General features: G+C 45.1%; 1 protein-coding gene across 2 annotated transcripts in view; it reads right to left on the bottom strand.

The window, feature by feature from the left end:
• UCHL3 (ubiquitin C-terminal hydrolase L3) overlaps positions 1 to 6,555 on the bottom strand; it is a 117,905-nt gene extending 111,350 nt beyond the window's left edge. Inside the window, exons 1-2 of one of the 2 annotated variants that reach the window (XM_038770716.1) lie at positions 6,455 to 6,555; positions 2,521 to 2,532 (exon numbers count right to left, since the gene is read on the bottom strand). In XM_038770716.1, coding sequence (XP_038626644.1) covers positions 2,521 to 2,532; positions 6,455 to 6,496 — 54 coding nt within the window. In that variant the 5' untranslated portion in view covers positions 6,497 to 6,555. The remainder of the gene's footprint in view (positions 1 to 2,520; positions 2,533 to 6,454) is intronic. The other variant, XM_038770719.1, reaches the window with a different exon arrangement.
• Between the last annotated feature and the right edge of the window lie 8,715 nt (positions 6,556 to 15,270).

Genomic DNA, 15,270 nt, shown 5'->3' with positions numbered 1-15,270 from the left:
GTCAGAAGGTCATGGGTTCTAATCCCGACTCCTCCACTTGTCCGCTGTGTGACCTTGGGCAAGTCACTTTACTTCCCAGCGCTTAGCACGTACCAAGCGCTTAACAAATACCATCATTTGTTGTTATTCTCTATGCCTCAGTGACCTCATCTGTAAAATAGGGATCGAGACCGTGAGCCCCATGTGGGACAGGGACTGCGTCCAATCCAACCCAATTTGCTTTTATCTACCCCAGCGCTTAGTACGGTGCCTGGCACATAGTAAGCGTTTAACAAATCCCATCATTATTATTATTATTATTAGGACAGGGCAGAGCAAAGAGGGGCGGAGCGGGCCGGGGCAGATCAACCCGATTTGCTTGTTATCCACCCCCAGGGCTTAGTACAGTGCCTGGCACATAGTACGCGCTTAACAAATCCTATCATTATTGATCATTATTTAGCATTATTATTACTATTATCGGGCAGGGCAGAGCAGAGAGCCGGGCAGAGCAGGGTGGAGCAGAGCGGAGTGGAGCAAAGCGACCCACTTTGCTGGTAACCAGCCCAGTGCTTAGTACTGTGCCTGGCACATAAAAATAATAATAATAATGGTGGTATTTGTTCAGCGCTTACTCTATGCGAAGCACTGTTCTAAGCGCTGGGGAGGGATACAAGATGATCAGGTTGTTCCACGTGGGGCTCCCAGTCTTAAGCCCCATTTGACAGATGAGGTAACTGAGGCCCAGAGAAGTTATGTGACTTGCCCAAGGTCACACAGCAGACAAGTGGCTGAGCCAGGATTCGAACCCACGACCTCTGACTCCCAAGCCCACACTCTTTCCACTGAGCCACGCTGCTTCTCTAGTAAGCACACAGTGAGCATTTAACAATTACTATTATCATTATTATTTTCCTGACAGGGCAGAGCGGAGTGGGGCGGAGCGGGCCGGGGCAAATCAACCTGATTTGCTTGTTATCCACCCCAGCGCTTAGTACAGTGCCTGGCACATAGTAAGCACTTAACAAATCCCATTATTATTATCACTGTTCTTATTATTGTAATACAGACAGGGCAAAGGAAAGAGGGGTGGAGCGGGGGGCCAGGGAAGATCAACCTGATTTGCTTATTCACCCCAGCGCTTAGTACAGTGCCTGGCACATAGTAAGCACTTAAATCCCATAATTATTATTATTATTATTATTATTATTACAGACGGGGCAAAGCAAAGAGGGGTGGAGCGGGGGGCCAGGGAAGATCAACCTGATTTGCTTATTCACCCCAGCGCTTAGTACAGTGCCTGGCACATAGTAAGCACTTAAATCCCATTATTATTATTATTATTATTATTATTATTATTATTATTATTATTATTATTATTATTATTACTACAGACAGGGCAAAGCAAAGAGGGGTGGAGCAGGGGGCCGGGGAAGATCAACCTGATTTGCTTATTCACCCCAGCACTTAGTACAGTGCCTGGCACATAGTAAGCACTTAAATCCCATTATTATTATTATTATTATTATTATTATTATTATTATTATTAACAGGGCAAAGCAAAGAGGGGTGGAGCAGGGGGCCAGGGAAGATCAACCTGATTTGCTTGTTACTCACCCCAGCGCTTAGTGTAGTGCCTGGCACATAGTAAGCACTTAAATCCCATTATTATTATTATTATTATTATTATTATTGTTATTATTATTATTATTATTATTATTATTATTATTACAGACAGGGCAAAGCAAAGAGGGGTGGAGCAGATCAACCTGATTTGCTTGTTATCCACCCCAGCGCTTAGTACAGTGCCTGGCACATAGCACTTAACAAATCCCATTATTATTATTATTATTATTATTATGATAACAATCAGGACAGGGCAAAGCAAAGAGGGGCGGGCCGGGGCCGATAATAATAATGATCTTACTATGTGCAAAGCACTGTTCTAAGCGCTGGGGAGGTTACAAGGTGATCAGGTTGTCCCACGTGGGGCTCACAGTCGTCATCCTCATTTTAAAGATGAGGGAACTGAGGCCCAGAGAAGTGAAGTGACTTGCCCAAGGTCACACAGCTGACAGTTGGCGGAGCCGGGATTTGAACCCATGACCTCTGACTCCAAAGCCCGGGCTCTTTCCACTGGGCCACGCGGCAGATCAACCTGATTATCTTGTAATCCACCCCAGCGCTTGGCACCTAGTAAGCGCTTAACCAATCCGATCATTATTGATGATGAGGTGGGTGGAGTAGGAGGTCATGGGTTCAAATCCCGGCTCCGCCAATTGTCAGCTGTGTGACCCTGGGCAAGTCACTTCACTTCTCTGTGCCTCAGTCACCTCATCTGTCAAATGGGGATGAAGACTGTGAGCCCCCCGTGGGACAACCGATCACCTTGTAACCTCCCCAGCGCTTAGAACAGTGCTTTGCACATAGTAAGCACTTAATAAATGCCATTATTGTTATTCTTATCATGATGATGAGGAGGAGGAGGATTGTAATGAGGATGAGGGCAGAGCAGGCGCGGTCACTCGGGCGGTCACTCACCTGGTTGGTCACCTGAAATGGCAAGAGAGAGAGAGAGAGAGATCAACCTGATTTGCTTGTTCTCCACCCCAGCGCTTAGTACAGTGCCTGGCACATAGTAAGCACTTTACAAATCCCATTATTATGATGATGATGATAATAATCAGGACAGGGCAGAGCAAAGAGGGGCGGGCCGGGGCAGATAATAATAATGATGGTATTTGTTAAGCGCTTACTATGTGCAAAGCACTGTTCTAAGCGCTGGGATAGAAACAAGGTGATCAGGTTATTATATGTATATGTTTGTACATATTTATTACTCTATTTATTTTACTTGTACATATCTATTCTATTTATTTTATTTTGTTAGTATGTTTGGTTTTGTTCTCTGTCTCCCCCTTTTAGACTGTGAGCCCACTGTTGGGTTGGGACTGTCTCTATATGTTGCCAACTTGGACTTCCCAAGCGCTTAGTCCAGTGCTCTGCACACAGTAAGCGCTCAATAAATACGATTGATGATGATGATCAGGTTGTCCCACGTGGGCTTTAGGGCTTTGGAGAGCAGTGCCCAGCGCTTAGAACAGTGCTTGGCACATGGTAAGCGCTTAACGAATGCCCTTATTGTGATTAGAGAAGCAGCGTGGCTCAGTGGCAAGAGCCCGGGCTTTGGAGTCAGAGGTCATGGGTTCAAATTCCGGCTCCACCACTCGTCAGCTGTGTGACTTTGGGCAAGTCACGTCACTTCTCTGGGCCTCAGTTACCTCATCTGTAAAATGGGGATGAAGACTGTGAGCCCCCCGTGGGACAACCTGATCACCTTGTTAACCTCCCCAGTGCTTAGAACAGTGCTTCGCACATAGTAAGCGCTTAATAAATGCTATCATGATGATGATTAGAAGCAGCGTGGCTCATTCATTCATTCAATCGTATTTATTGAGCGCTTACTGTGTGCAGAGCACTGTATTAAGTGCTTGGGAAGTAAAATGGGGATGAAGACTGTGAGCCCCCCGTGGGACAACCTGATCACCTTGTAACCTCCCCAGTGCTTAGAACAGTGCTTTGCACATAGTAAGTGCATAATAAATGCCATTATTATTATCTGTGCCTCAGTGACCTCATCTGGAAAATGGGGATGAAGACTGTGAGCCCCCCGTGGGACAACCTGATCACCTTGTAACCTCCCCAGCGCTTAGAACAGTGCTTTGCACATAGTAAGCGCTTAATAAATGCCATTATTATTATTATTATTATTATCTGTGCCTCAGTGACCTCATCTGGAAAATGGGGATGAAGACTGTGAGCCCCCCGTGGGACAACCTGATCACCCTGTAACCTCCCCAGTGCTTAGAACAGTGCTTTGCACATAGTAAGCACTTAATAAATGCCATCATTATTATTATCTGTGCCTCAGTGACCTCATCTGGAAAATGGGGATGAAGACTGTGAGCCCCCCGTGGGACAACCTGATCACCTTGTAACCTCCCCAGTGCTTAGAACAGTGCTTTGCACATAGTAAGCACTTAATAAATGCCATCATTATTATTATCTGTGCCTCAGTGACCTCATCTGGAAAATGGGGATGAAGACTGTGAGCCCCCCGTGGGACAACCTGATCACCTTGTAACCTCCCCAGCGCTTAGAACAGCGCTTTGCACATAGTAAGCGCTTAATAAATGCCAGCATTATTATTATTATTACAAGTTGGCAACATATAGAGACGGTCCCTACCCAACAACGGGCTCACAGTCTAGAAGGGCTCGGTGGAAAAGAGCCTGGTCTTTGGTGTCAGAGGTCGTGGGTTCAAATCCCGGCTCTGCCAATTGTCAGCTGTGTGCCTTTGGGCAAGTCACTTCACTTCTTCTAGACCATGAGCCCGCTGCTGGGTAGGGACCGTCTCTATATGCTGCCAACTTGTACTTCCCAGGCGCTTAGTCCAGTGCTCCGCACACAGTAAGCACTCAATAAATACGATTGATTGATTCTCTGGGCCTTTTTTAATTTATTTTACTTGTACATATCTATTCTATTTATTTTATTTTGTTAGTATGTTTGGTTTTGTTTTCTGTCTTCCCCTTTTAGACTGTGAGCCCACTGTTGGGTAGGGACCGTCTCTATATGCTGCCAACTTGTACTTCCCAGGTGCTTAGTCCAGTGCTCCGCACACAGTAAGCGCTCAATAAATACGATTGATTGATTCTCTGGGCCTTTTTTTATTTATTTTACTTGTACATATCTATTTTATTTATTTTATTTTGTTAGTATGTTTGGTTTTCTTCTCTGTCTCCCCCTTTTAGACTGTGAGCCCACTGTTGGGTAGGGACTGTCTCTATATGTTGCCAACTTGTACTTCAGAAGCGCTTAGTCCAGTGCTCTGCATTCATTCATTCAATCGTATTTATTGAGCGCTTACTGTGTGCAGAGCACTGGACTAAGCACTTGGGAAGTCCAAGTCGGCAACATATAGAGACGGTCCCTACCCAACAGCGGGCTCACAGTCTACCAGGGAGAGACAGACAACAAAACAACACGTATTAACAAAATAAAATAAATAGAATAGTAAATATGTACAAGTAAAATAAATAGAGTAATAAATCTGTACGAACATACATACAGGTGCTGTGGGGAGGGGAATAATAATAATTGGCATTTGTTAAACGCTTACTCTGTGCAAAGCACTGTTCTAAGCGCTGGGGAGGATACAGGGTGATCAGGTTGTCCCACGGGGGGCTCCCAGTCTTAATCCCCATTTTCCAGTTGAGGTCACTGAGGCCCAGAGAAGTGAAGTGACTTGCCCAAGATCACACAGCAGACATATGGCGGAGTCAGAATTCGAACCCATGACCTCTGACTCCAAAGCCCAGGCTCTTTCCACTGAGCCACGCTGCTTCTCTATAGGGAAGGAGGTAGGGCGGGGGGGATGGGGAGAGGAATGTGGGGATTCAGTCTGGGAAGGCCTCCTGGGGGAGGTGAGCTCTCGCACAGTAAGCGCTCAATAAATACGATTGATTGATTGGGCCTCAGTTCCCTCATCTGTCAAATGGGGATGAAAACTGTGAGCACCCCGCCCTGTGGGACAACCGGATCACCTTCTAACCTCTCCAGTGCTTACAACAGTGCTGTGCACATAGTAAGCGCTTATTAAAGGCCTTTATTGTTGTTCTGATGATTATTCTAGGGCCCCCCCCTTGGGAGTAATAAATCTGTACGAGCATACATACAGGTGCCGTGGGGAGGGGAATCAATCCATCAATCATATTTATTGAGCGCTTACTGTGTGCAGAGCACTGTACTAAGCGCTTGGGAAGTACAAGTTGGCAACACATAGAGACAGTCCCTACCCAACAGTGGGCTCACAGTCTAAAATGGGCTGGGGGAGGGGGAATGGGGAGGGGGAGAGGAAGGTGGGGGTTCAGTCTGGGAAGGCCTCCTGGAGGAGGTGAGCTCACACAGTGAGTGCTCAATAAATACGATTGATTGATTGACTCTCTGGGCCTCAGGCCCCTCATCCGTCAATCAATCAATCAATCTTATTTATTGAGCGCTTACTGGGTGCAGGGCACTGTACTAAGCGCTTGGGAACATATAGAGACAGTCCCTACCCAACAGTGGGCTCACGGTCTAATAGGGGGAGACGGGGAACAAAACCAAACGTACTAACAAAATAAAATAAATAGAATAGATAAGTACAAGTAAAATAGAGTAATCTGTACAAACATATATACAGGTGCTGCGGGGAAGGGAAGGAGGTAAGATGGGGGGGATGGAGAAGAAGGGGATGAAAACTGACACACACACACACCCCATTGTGGGACAAGCGGATCTGCTTCTAGCCTCTGCAGTGCTTACAACAGTGCTGTGCACATAGTAAGCGCCTATTAAAGGCCTTTATTGTTGTTCTGATGATTGTTTTGGGGGTCCCCCCTCCCCTCCCCCTGGTCCCGGAGTTGTCTCTGACCTCGGGGTTGGCCTCCAGGGGCAACCAGCGGTGCCCCTCCATGTCAGGCGGGCAGGCAAGGAGGGCTGCCTGGCAACGGTGGGATGCAGGCCGGAGGCAGGGGGACGGCTCCTTTGGTCCCTCCTAACGCCCCCTCGCGGCGCTGCCCGGCACTGCGCCGCCCGCCCCCGGACCGAACCACCTCTCACCTCCCCGCCACCATGGGGGGGGACGAGGGAAACCCCATCCTTCCCCGCCCACCCCTCCCGTCCCCAAACGGATCTCCCCCCGGGAACCCCTCCTATAAAATCAGGAAAGGAAAGAATGACGGGATCGGTGCGTTTATCGTGGAGGGAGACGCTCCTTTCTGAATCCGACTCCTCCCGTCTCCCCTCCCCGGCCCCGCGCTTGAGCTCGCCCGGGTTCGGAGCGACGGCGCAGCCTCCGCCGGGACCGCGTGGGCCGCTGCCGCCGCCCGGCCGCGACGCCAGGGGGCGCCCGCCCGCCCTTTCGGCCTCGTCCGGCCCCAGCCCGGCTGTAGTGGGCAGCGGAGGACGCCAGGGGGCGATCTCGGACGGGTCACGTTTGCGAGGCCTGCCCAAGATCACAGTAATGACAATTATTAATAACAATGATAATGAGTATAATAATAATAGTCATAATAATAACAATAATAATAAGTAATGAATAACCGCCATTATTGGTTCAGCGCTTCCTATGTGCCAGGCACGTGATTACCTTGTATCTACCCCAGCGCTTGGAACAGTGCTTTGCACATAGTAAGCGCTTAACAAATACCAACATTATTATTATAAAAGCTGGAGTGCGAGGGCTGCCCATGATAATAATAATAATAATAATAATAATAATAATGATAACCGCCATTATTGGTATTATTGTTTAGCGCTTACTATGTGCCAGGCACGTAGTAAACGCTGGAGTGCGAGGGCTGACCAAGATAATAATAATAATAATAATAATAATAACCGCCATTATTGGTATTATTGTTTAGCGCTTACTATGTGCCAGGCACGTAGTAAACGCTGGAGTGCGAGGGCTGACCAAGATAATAATAATAATAATAATAATAATAATAATAATAATAATAACCGCCATTATTGGTATTATTGTTCAGCGCTTACTATGTGCCAGGCACGTAATAATAATAATAATAATAATATAATAATAATAATAATAATAACCGCTATTATTGGTATTATTATTAAGCGCTTACTATGTGCCAGGCACGTAGTAAACGCTGGAGTGCGAGGGCTGACCAAGATAATAATAATAATAATAATAATAATAACCGCCATTATTGGTATTATTGTTTAGCGCTTACTATGTGCCAGGCACGTAATAATAATAATAATAATAATAACCGCTATTATTGGTATTATTGTTAAGCGCTTACTATGTACCAGGCACGTAGTAAACGCTGGAGTGCGAGGGCTGACCAAGATAATAATAATAATAACAATAATAACCTCCATTATTGGTATTAGTGTTTAGCACTTACTATGTGCCAGGTACGTAATAATAATAATAATAATAATAACCGCTATTATTGGTATTATTGTTAAGCGCTTACTATGTACCAGGCACGTAGTAAACGCTGGAGTGCGGGGGCTGACCAAGATAATAAGAAGAAGAAGAATAACAATAATAACCGCCATTATTGGTATTTTAGCGCTTACTATGTGCCAGGCACGTAATAATAATAATAATAACCGACATTATCGGTATTATTGTTTAGCGCTTACTATGTGCCAGGCACATAGTAAACGCTGGAGTGCGAGGGCTGACCAAGATAATAATAAGAATAATTAACAATAATAACCGCCATTATTGGTATTATTGTTTAGCTCTTACTATGTGCCAGGCACGTAACAATAATAATAATAATAATAACCGCTATTATTGGTATTATTGTTGAGCACTTACTATGTGCCAGGCACGTAGTAAACGCTGGAGTGCGAGGGCTGACCAAGATAATAATAAGAAGAATAATAACAATAATAACCGCCATTATTGGTATTATTGTTTAGCGCTTACTATGTGCCAGGCACGTAATAATAATAATAAGAATAATAACCGCTATTATTGGTATTATTGTTAAGCGCTTACTATGTACCAGGCACGTAGTAAACGCTAGAGTGCAAGGGCTGACCAAGATAATAATAATAACAATAATAACAATAATAACCGCCATTATTGGTATTATTGTTTAGCGCTTACTATGTGCCAGGCACGTAATAATAATAATAATAATAATAACCGCTATTATTGGTATTATTGTTAAGCGCTTACTATATGCCAGTTACGTAGTAAACGCTGGAGTGCGAGAACTGACCAAGATAATAATAATAATAACAATAATAACCGCCATTATTGGTATTATTGTTTAGTGCTTACTATGTGCCAGGCACGTAATAATAATAATAATAATAATAATAATAATAATAATAATAATAACCGCTATTATTGGTATTATTGTTAAGCGCTTACTATGTGCCAGTTGCGTAGTAAACGCTGGAGTGCGAGGGCTCACCAAGATAATAATAATAATAACAATAATAACCGCCATTATTGGTATTATTGTTTAGCGCTTCCTATGTCCCAGGCACGTAACAATGATAATAATAATAACAATAATAACCGCCATTATTGGTATTATTGTGTAGCGCTTACTATGTGCGAGGCACGTACTAAACGCTGGAGTGCGAGGGCTGACCAAGATAATAATAATAACAATAATAACAATAATAACCGCTATTATTGGTATTATTGTTTAGCGCTTACTATGTGCCAGGCACGTAATAATAAGAATAATAACAATAATAACCGCCATTATTGGTATTACTGTTTAGCGCTTACTATGTGCCGGGCACGTACTAAACGCTGGAGTGCGAGGGCTGACCAAGATAATAATAATAAGAATAATAACAATAATAACCGCCATTATTGGTATCACTGTTTAGCGCTTACTATTAGAGAAGCAGCATGGCTCAGTGGGAAAGAGAACAGGCTTTGGAGTCAGAGGTCATGGGTTCAAATCCCGACTCTGCCAATCAGCTGTGTGACTTTGGGCAAGTCACTTAACTTCTCTTGGCCTCAGTTATCTCATCTGTAAAATGGGGATGAAGACTGTGAGCCCCCCGTGGGACAACCTGATCATCTTGTAACCTGAACAGTGCTTTGCACATAGTAAGCACTTAATAAATGCCATTATTATTATGTGCCAGGCACGTACTAAATGCTGGAGTGCGAGGGCTGACCACGATGATGATAATAATAATAATAACCGCCATTATTGGTATTATTGTTTAGCGCTTACTATGTGCCAGGCACGTAGTAAATGCTGGAGTGCGAGGGCTGCCCAAGATAATAATAATAATAACAATAATAACTGCCATTATTGGTATTATTGTTTAGCGCTTACTATGTGCCAGGCACGTACTAAACGCTGGAGTGCAAGGGCTGACCACGATGATAATAATAATAATAATAACCACCATTATTGGTATTATTGTTTAGCGCTTACTATGTGCCAGGCACGTGGTAAACGCTGGAGTGTGAGGGCTGACCAAGATAATAATAATAATAATAATAATAATAATAATAACTGCCATTATTGGTATTATTGTTTAGCGCTTACTATGTGCCAGGCACGTAGTAAACGCTGGAGTGCGAGGGCTGACCAAGATAATAATAATAATAACTGCCATTATTGGTATTATTGTTTAGCGCTTACTATGTTCCAGGCACGTACTAAACGTTGGAGTGATTGAATGCATGAATGAATGAATGCGAGGGCTGCCCAAGATAATAATAATAATAACAATAATAACTGCCATTATTGGTATTATTGTTTAGCGCTTACTATGTGCCAGGCACGTAGTAAACGCTGGAGTGCGAGGGCTGACCAAGATAATAATAAGAATAACCGCCATTATTGGTATTATTGTTTAGCGCTTACTATGTGCCAGGCACGTAGTAAATGCTGGAGTGCGAGGGCTGCCCAAGATAATAATAATAGTAATAATAATAATAATATAACCATAACCGCCATTATTGTTTTGTTTTGTTATCTGTGTCCCCCTTCTAGACTGTGAGCCCACTGTTGGGTAGGGACTGTCTCTATATGTTGCCAATTTGTACTTCCCAAGCGCTTAGTACAGTGCTCTGCACATAGTAAGCGCTCAATAAATACGATTGATGATGATGATGATGTGAGCCCGTTGTTGGATAAGGACCGTCTCTATATATTGCCGATTTTTACTTCCCAAGCGCTTAGTATAGTGCTCTGCACACAGTAAGTGCTCAATAAATACGATTGAATGAATGAATGAATGCATGAATGGATCTCCCATCCTCCTGTCTCTCCCCAGTTCAGTCTATACTTCACGCTGCTGCCCGGATCGTCTTTGGGCAGAAACGCTCTGGGCATGTTACTCCCCTCCTCAAAAATCTCCAGTGGCTACCAGTCAACCTACGCATCAGGCAGACACTCCTCACCCTGGGCTTCAAGGCTGTCCATCCATCCATCCCCTTGCCCCCTCCTACCTCAACTCCCTTCTCTCCTTCTCCAGCCCAGCCCGCACCCTCTGCTCCTCTGCCACTAACCTCCTCACTGTACCTCGTTCTCTCCTGTCCCACCATCAACCCCGGCCCATGTCCTTCCCCTGGCCCGGAATGCCCTCCCTCTACACATCCGCCAAGCTAGCTTTCTTCTTCCCTTCAACGCCCTGCTGAGAGCTCACCTCCTCCAAGAGGCCTTCCCAGACTGAGCCCCCTCCTTCCTCTCCTCCTCCCCATCCCCCCTCTGCCCTACCTCCTTCCCCTCCCCACAGCCCTTGTATACATATTTGTACAGATTTATTACTCCATTTTACTTGTACATATTTTCTATTTATTTTGTTAACGATGTACATAGAGCTTTAATTCTATTTGTTCTGACAATTTTGACACTCGTCCACATGTTTTGTTTCGTTGTCTGTCTCCCCCTTCTAGACTGTGAGCCCGTTGTTGGGTAGGGACCGCCTCTATATGTTGCCAACTTGTACTTCCCAGGCGCTTAGTACAGTGCTCTGCACACAGTAAGAGCTCAATAAATGCGATTGAATGAATGAATGAATGTTATTATTGTTTAGCGCTTACTATGTGCCAGGCGTGTATTATCCCTGCTCTGCCAATTGTCAGCTGTGTGACTTTGGGCAAGTCACCTAACTTCTGTGTGCCTCAGTTACCTCATCTGTAAAATGGGGATTAAGACTGTGAGCCCCCCGTAGGACAACCTCCCCAGCTCTTAGAACAGTCAATCAATCAATCAATCAATCGTATTTATTGAGCGCTTACTGTGGGCAGAGCACTGTACTAAGCACTTGGGAAGTACAAGTTGGCAACACAGTCCAGTCCTTTGCACATAGTAAGTGCTTAATAAATGCCATCATTATTATTATTATTATTATTATTGAACTCCAGATAGCAAGGGCTGCCCAAGATAATAATAATAATGACCACCATTATTGGTATTATTGTTGAGCGCTTATTATGTGCCTGGCACATACTAAACGCTGGAGAGAATACAAGCAAATCGTCCACTCATTCAATCATATTTATTGAGAGCTTACTGTGTGTGAGCCCACTGTTGGGTAGGGACCGTCTCTATGTACTTCCCAAGCGCTTAGTACAGTGCTCTGCGCACAATAAGCGCTCAATAAATATGATTGATTGATTGATTGTGTGCAGAGCAATGCAGTTGAGGGGGCATAACATGACCTGAACGTTTTTGTAGAAAAATGATCCAGGCAGCAGAGTGAAGTATGGACTGGACGGGGAGAGACAGGAGGCCGGGAGGTCAACAATCAAATTGGACACAGTCCTGTTCTACAAAGGGCTTGCAGTCTTAATCCCCATTTTTAAAGACGGGGTAACCGAGGCACAGAGGACTGATCAGTCAATAGTATTTATGGAGTGCTTACCGTGTTCAGGAGACTGTACTAAGCGCTTGGGAGAGTACAACACAACAATATAATAGACACATTTTGTGCCTACAACGAGCTTACAGTCCAGAGGGAGAGATAGACATTCAATCGATATTCATTCAATCGTGTTTATTAATAATAATAATAATAATGGTATTTGTTAAGCGCTTACTAATGCGCTTACTGTGTGCAGAACACTGAGCTAAGCACTTGGGAAAGTACAATACAACAATAAATGTTGACAATCCCTGCCCACAACGAGCTCAAGTATATAAATGAATTGCGATTATGAACACAAGTGCCGTAGGGCTGGGCAGGTGGTGAATAAAGGGAGCAAGTGAGAGCGACGCAAAAGGGAGTGGGAAAAGAGGAAATGAGGGAAGGTCTGTTGGAGAAGATGTGCCTTCAGTAATCAATCAATCAATCAATCAATCGTATTTATTGAGCGCTTACTGTGTGCAGAGCACTGGAGTTTTTTGAGGAGTGGGGAAATATGTCTTGAACGCATTTCTAGAAAAATAATAATAATAATAATGGCATTTATTAAGCTCTTACTATGTGCAAAGCACTGTTCTAAGCACTGGGGGGTTACAAGGTGATCGGGTTGTCCCACGTGGGGCTCACAGTCTTAATCCCCATTTTCCAGATGAGGGAACTGAGGCCCAGAGAAGTGAAGTGACTTGCCCAAAGTCACCCAGCTGACAAGTGGCGGAGCCGGGATTTGAACCCATGACCTCTGACTCCAAAGTCCATGCTCTTTCCACTGAGCCACGCTGCTCCCGGCAGTTATGTATATATCTATAATTCTATTTATTTATATTGGTGCCTGTTTACTTGTTTTGATGTCTGTATCTCCCCTTCTAGACTGTAAGCCCAGCGTGGGCAGGGATTGTCTCTATTGCTGAATTGTACTTTCCAAGGGCTTAGTTCGGTGCTCTGTACACAGTAAGTGCTCAATAAATACGTTTGAATGAATGAATGAATGGAAGTATGGACTGGAGAGGAGAGAGACAGGAGGCAGGGAGGTCAGCAAGGAGGTTGATACAGTAATCCAGACGGGTTAGGGTAAAAGCTTGGGTTTGATCATATTTCTTGAGCGCTTACTGTGTGCAGAGCATTGTGCTAAGCACTTGGGAGAGTACAAGACAACAATAAATAGACATATCCCCCCCCACACACACACGCAAAGAGCTTACAGTCTAGAGATTGATTGAGAGATGGAGGGCAGGGAACGTGTCTACCAACTTGCCTGTATTGGACTCTCCCAAGCGCACAGTACCACACTCTGCACATGGTAAGCACTCCACAAATGCCAATGATTAATTGACTGATATTTAAAATGTGAAATAAAATAGCTAGCCCAAGCTCACAGACGAGTGATGGAGCTGGGAACCTTCTCACGGTACCTCAATCTCATCTATCTCGCCGCCGACCTCTCAACCACATCCTACCTCTTGTCTGTAATGCCTTCCCTCCTCATAGGAGACAGATAATTCCTCTGCTCCACTTTAAAACCAATTGAGGCACATCTCCTCCAAGAAGCCTTCCCTGACTAAGTCCTCTTTCCTCTTCTCCCCTTCCCTTCTGCACTGCTCTTGCTTCTTCATTCATCCTCCCTCCCATTCCCACAGCTTATATCTGAAATTTCTTTGTTTATTTACTCATTTATTTATTTGTTTATATTAATATGTCAGTCTCCCCTTCTAGACTGTGAGCTTGCTGTGGGCAGGAATGTGTCTGTTGTTATAGAATACTCTCCCAAATGCTTAGTACAGTGCTCTGCACAGAGCTAGTGCTCAATTCATTCATTCGTTCATTCAATTGTATTTATTGAGCACTTACTGTGTGCAGAGCACTGTAGTAAGCGCTTGGGAAGTACAAGTTGGCAACATATAGACAGTCCCTACCCAACAGTGGGCTCACAGTCTAGAAGGGGGAGACAGAGAACAAAACAAAACATATTAACAAAATAAAATAAATAGAATAAATATGTACAAATAAAATAGAGTAATAAATATGTACAAACATACATACATATATACAGGTGCTGTGGGGAGGGGAAGGAGGTAAGGCGGGGGGAAGAGGAGGGGGAGGAGCGGGAGAGGAAGGAGGGGGCTCAGTCTGGGAAGGCCTCCTGGAGGAGGTGAGCTCTCAGGAGGGCCTTGAAGGGAGGAAGAGAGCGAGCTTGGCGGATGGGCAGAGGGAGGGCATTCCAGGCCAGGGGGATGACGTGGGCCGGGGGTCGACGGCGGGACAGGCGAGAACGAGGCACAGTGAGGAGGTTAGCAGCGGCAGAGGAGCAGAGGGTGCGGGCTGGGCTGGAGAAGGACAGAAGGGAGGTGAGGTAGGAGGGGGTGAGGAGATGGACAGCCTTGAAGCCCAGGGTGAGGAGTTTTTGCCTGATGCGTAGGTTGATTGGGAGCCACTGGAGATTTTTGAGAAGGGGAGTAACAGCCCCTCAGTAACAGTAACGAGCAGGGTAGCGGTTTGGATGGAGAGGACAGGGCGGATCTTGGCAATGTTGCGGAGGTGAGAACGGCAGGTTTTGGTGACGGCTTGGATGTGAGGGGTGAATGAGAGAGCAGAGTCGAGGATGACACCAAGGTTGCGGGCTTGTGAGACGGGAAGGATGGTAGTGCCGTCCACAGTGATGGGAAAGTCAGGTAGAGGGCAGGGTTTGGGAGGGAAGACAAGGGGTTCAGTCTTTGACATGTTGAATTTTAGGTGGCGGGCAGACATCCAGATGGAGATGTCCTGAAGGCAGGAGGAGATGCGAGCCTGGAGAGATGGGGAGAGAGCAGGGGCAGAGATGTAGATCTGGGTGTCATCAGCGTAGAGATGATAGTTGAA

Source organism: Tachyglossus aculeatus, chromosome 2, assembly GCF_015852505.1.
Source record: "Tachyglossus aculeatus isolate mTacAcu1 chromosome 2, mTacAcu1.pri, whole genome shotgun sequence".
Classification (NCBI taxonomy): domain Eukaryota; kingdom Metazoa; phylum Chordata; class Mammalia; order Monotremata; family Tachyglossidae; genus Tachyglossus; species Tachyglossus aculeatus.
The sequence above is the reverse complement of the archived record's forward strand: the minus strand, read 5'-3'. Positions and strand labels throughout refer to the sequence as shown.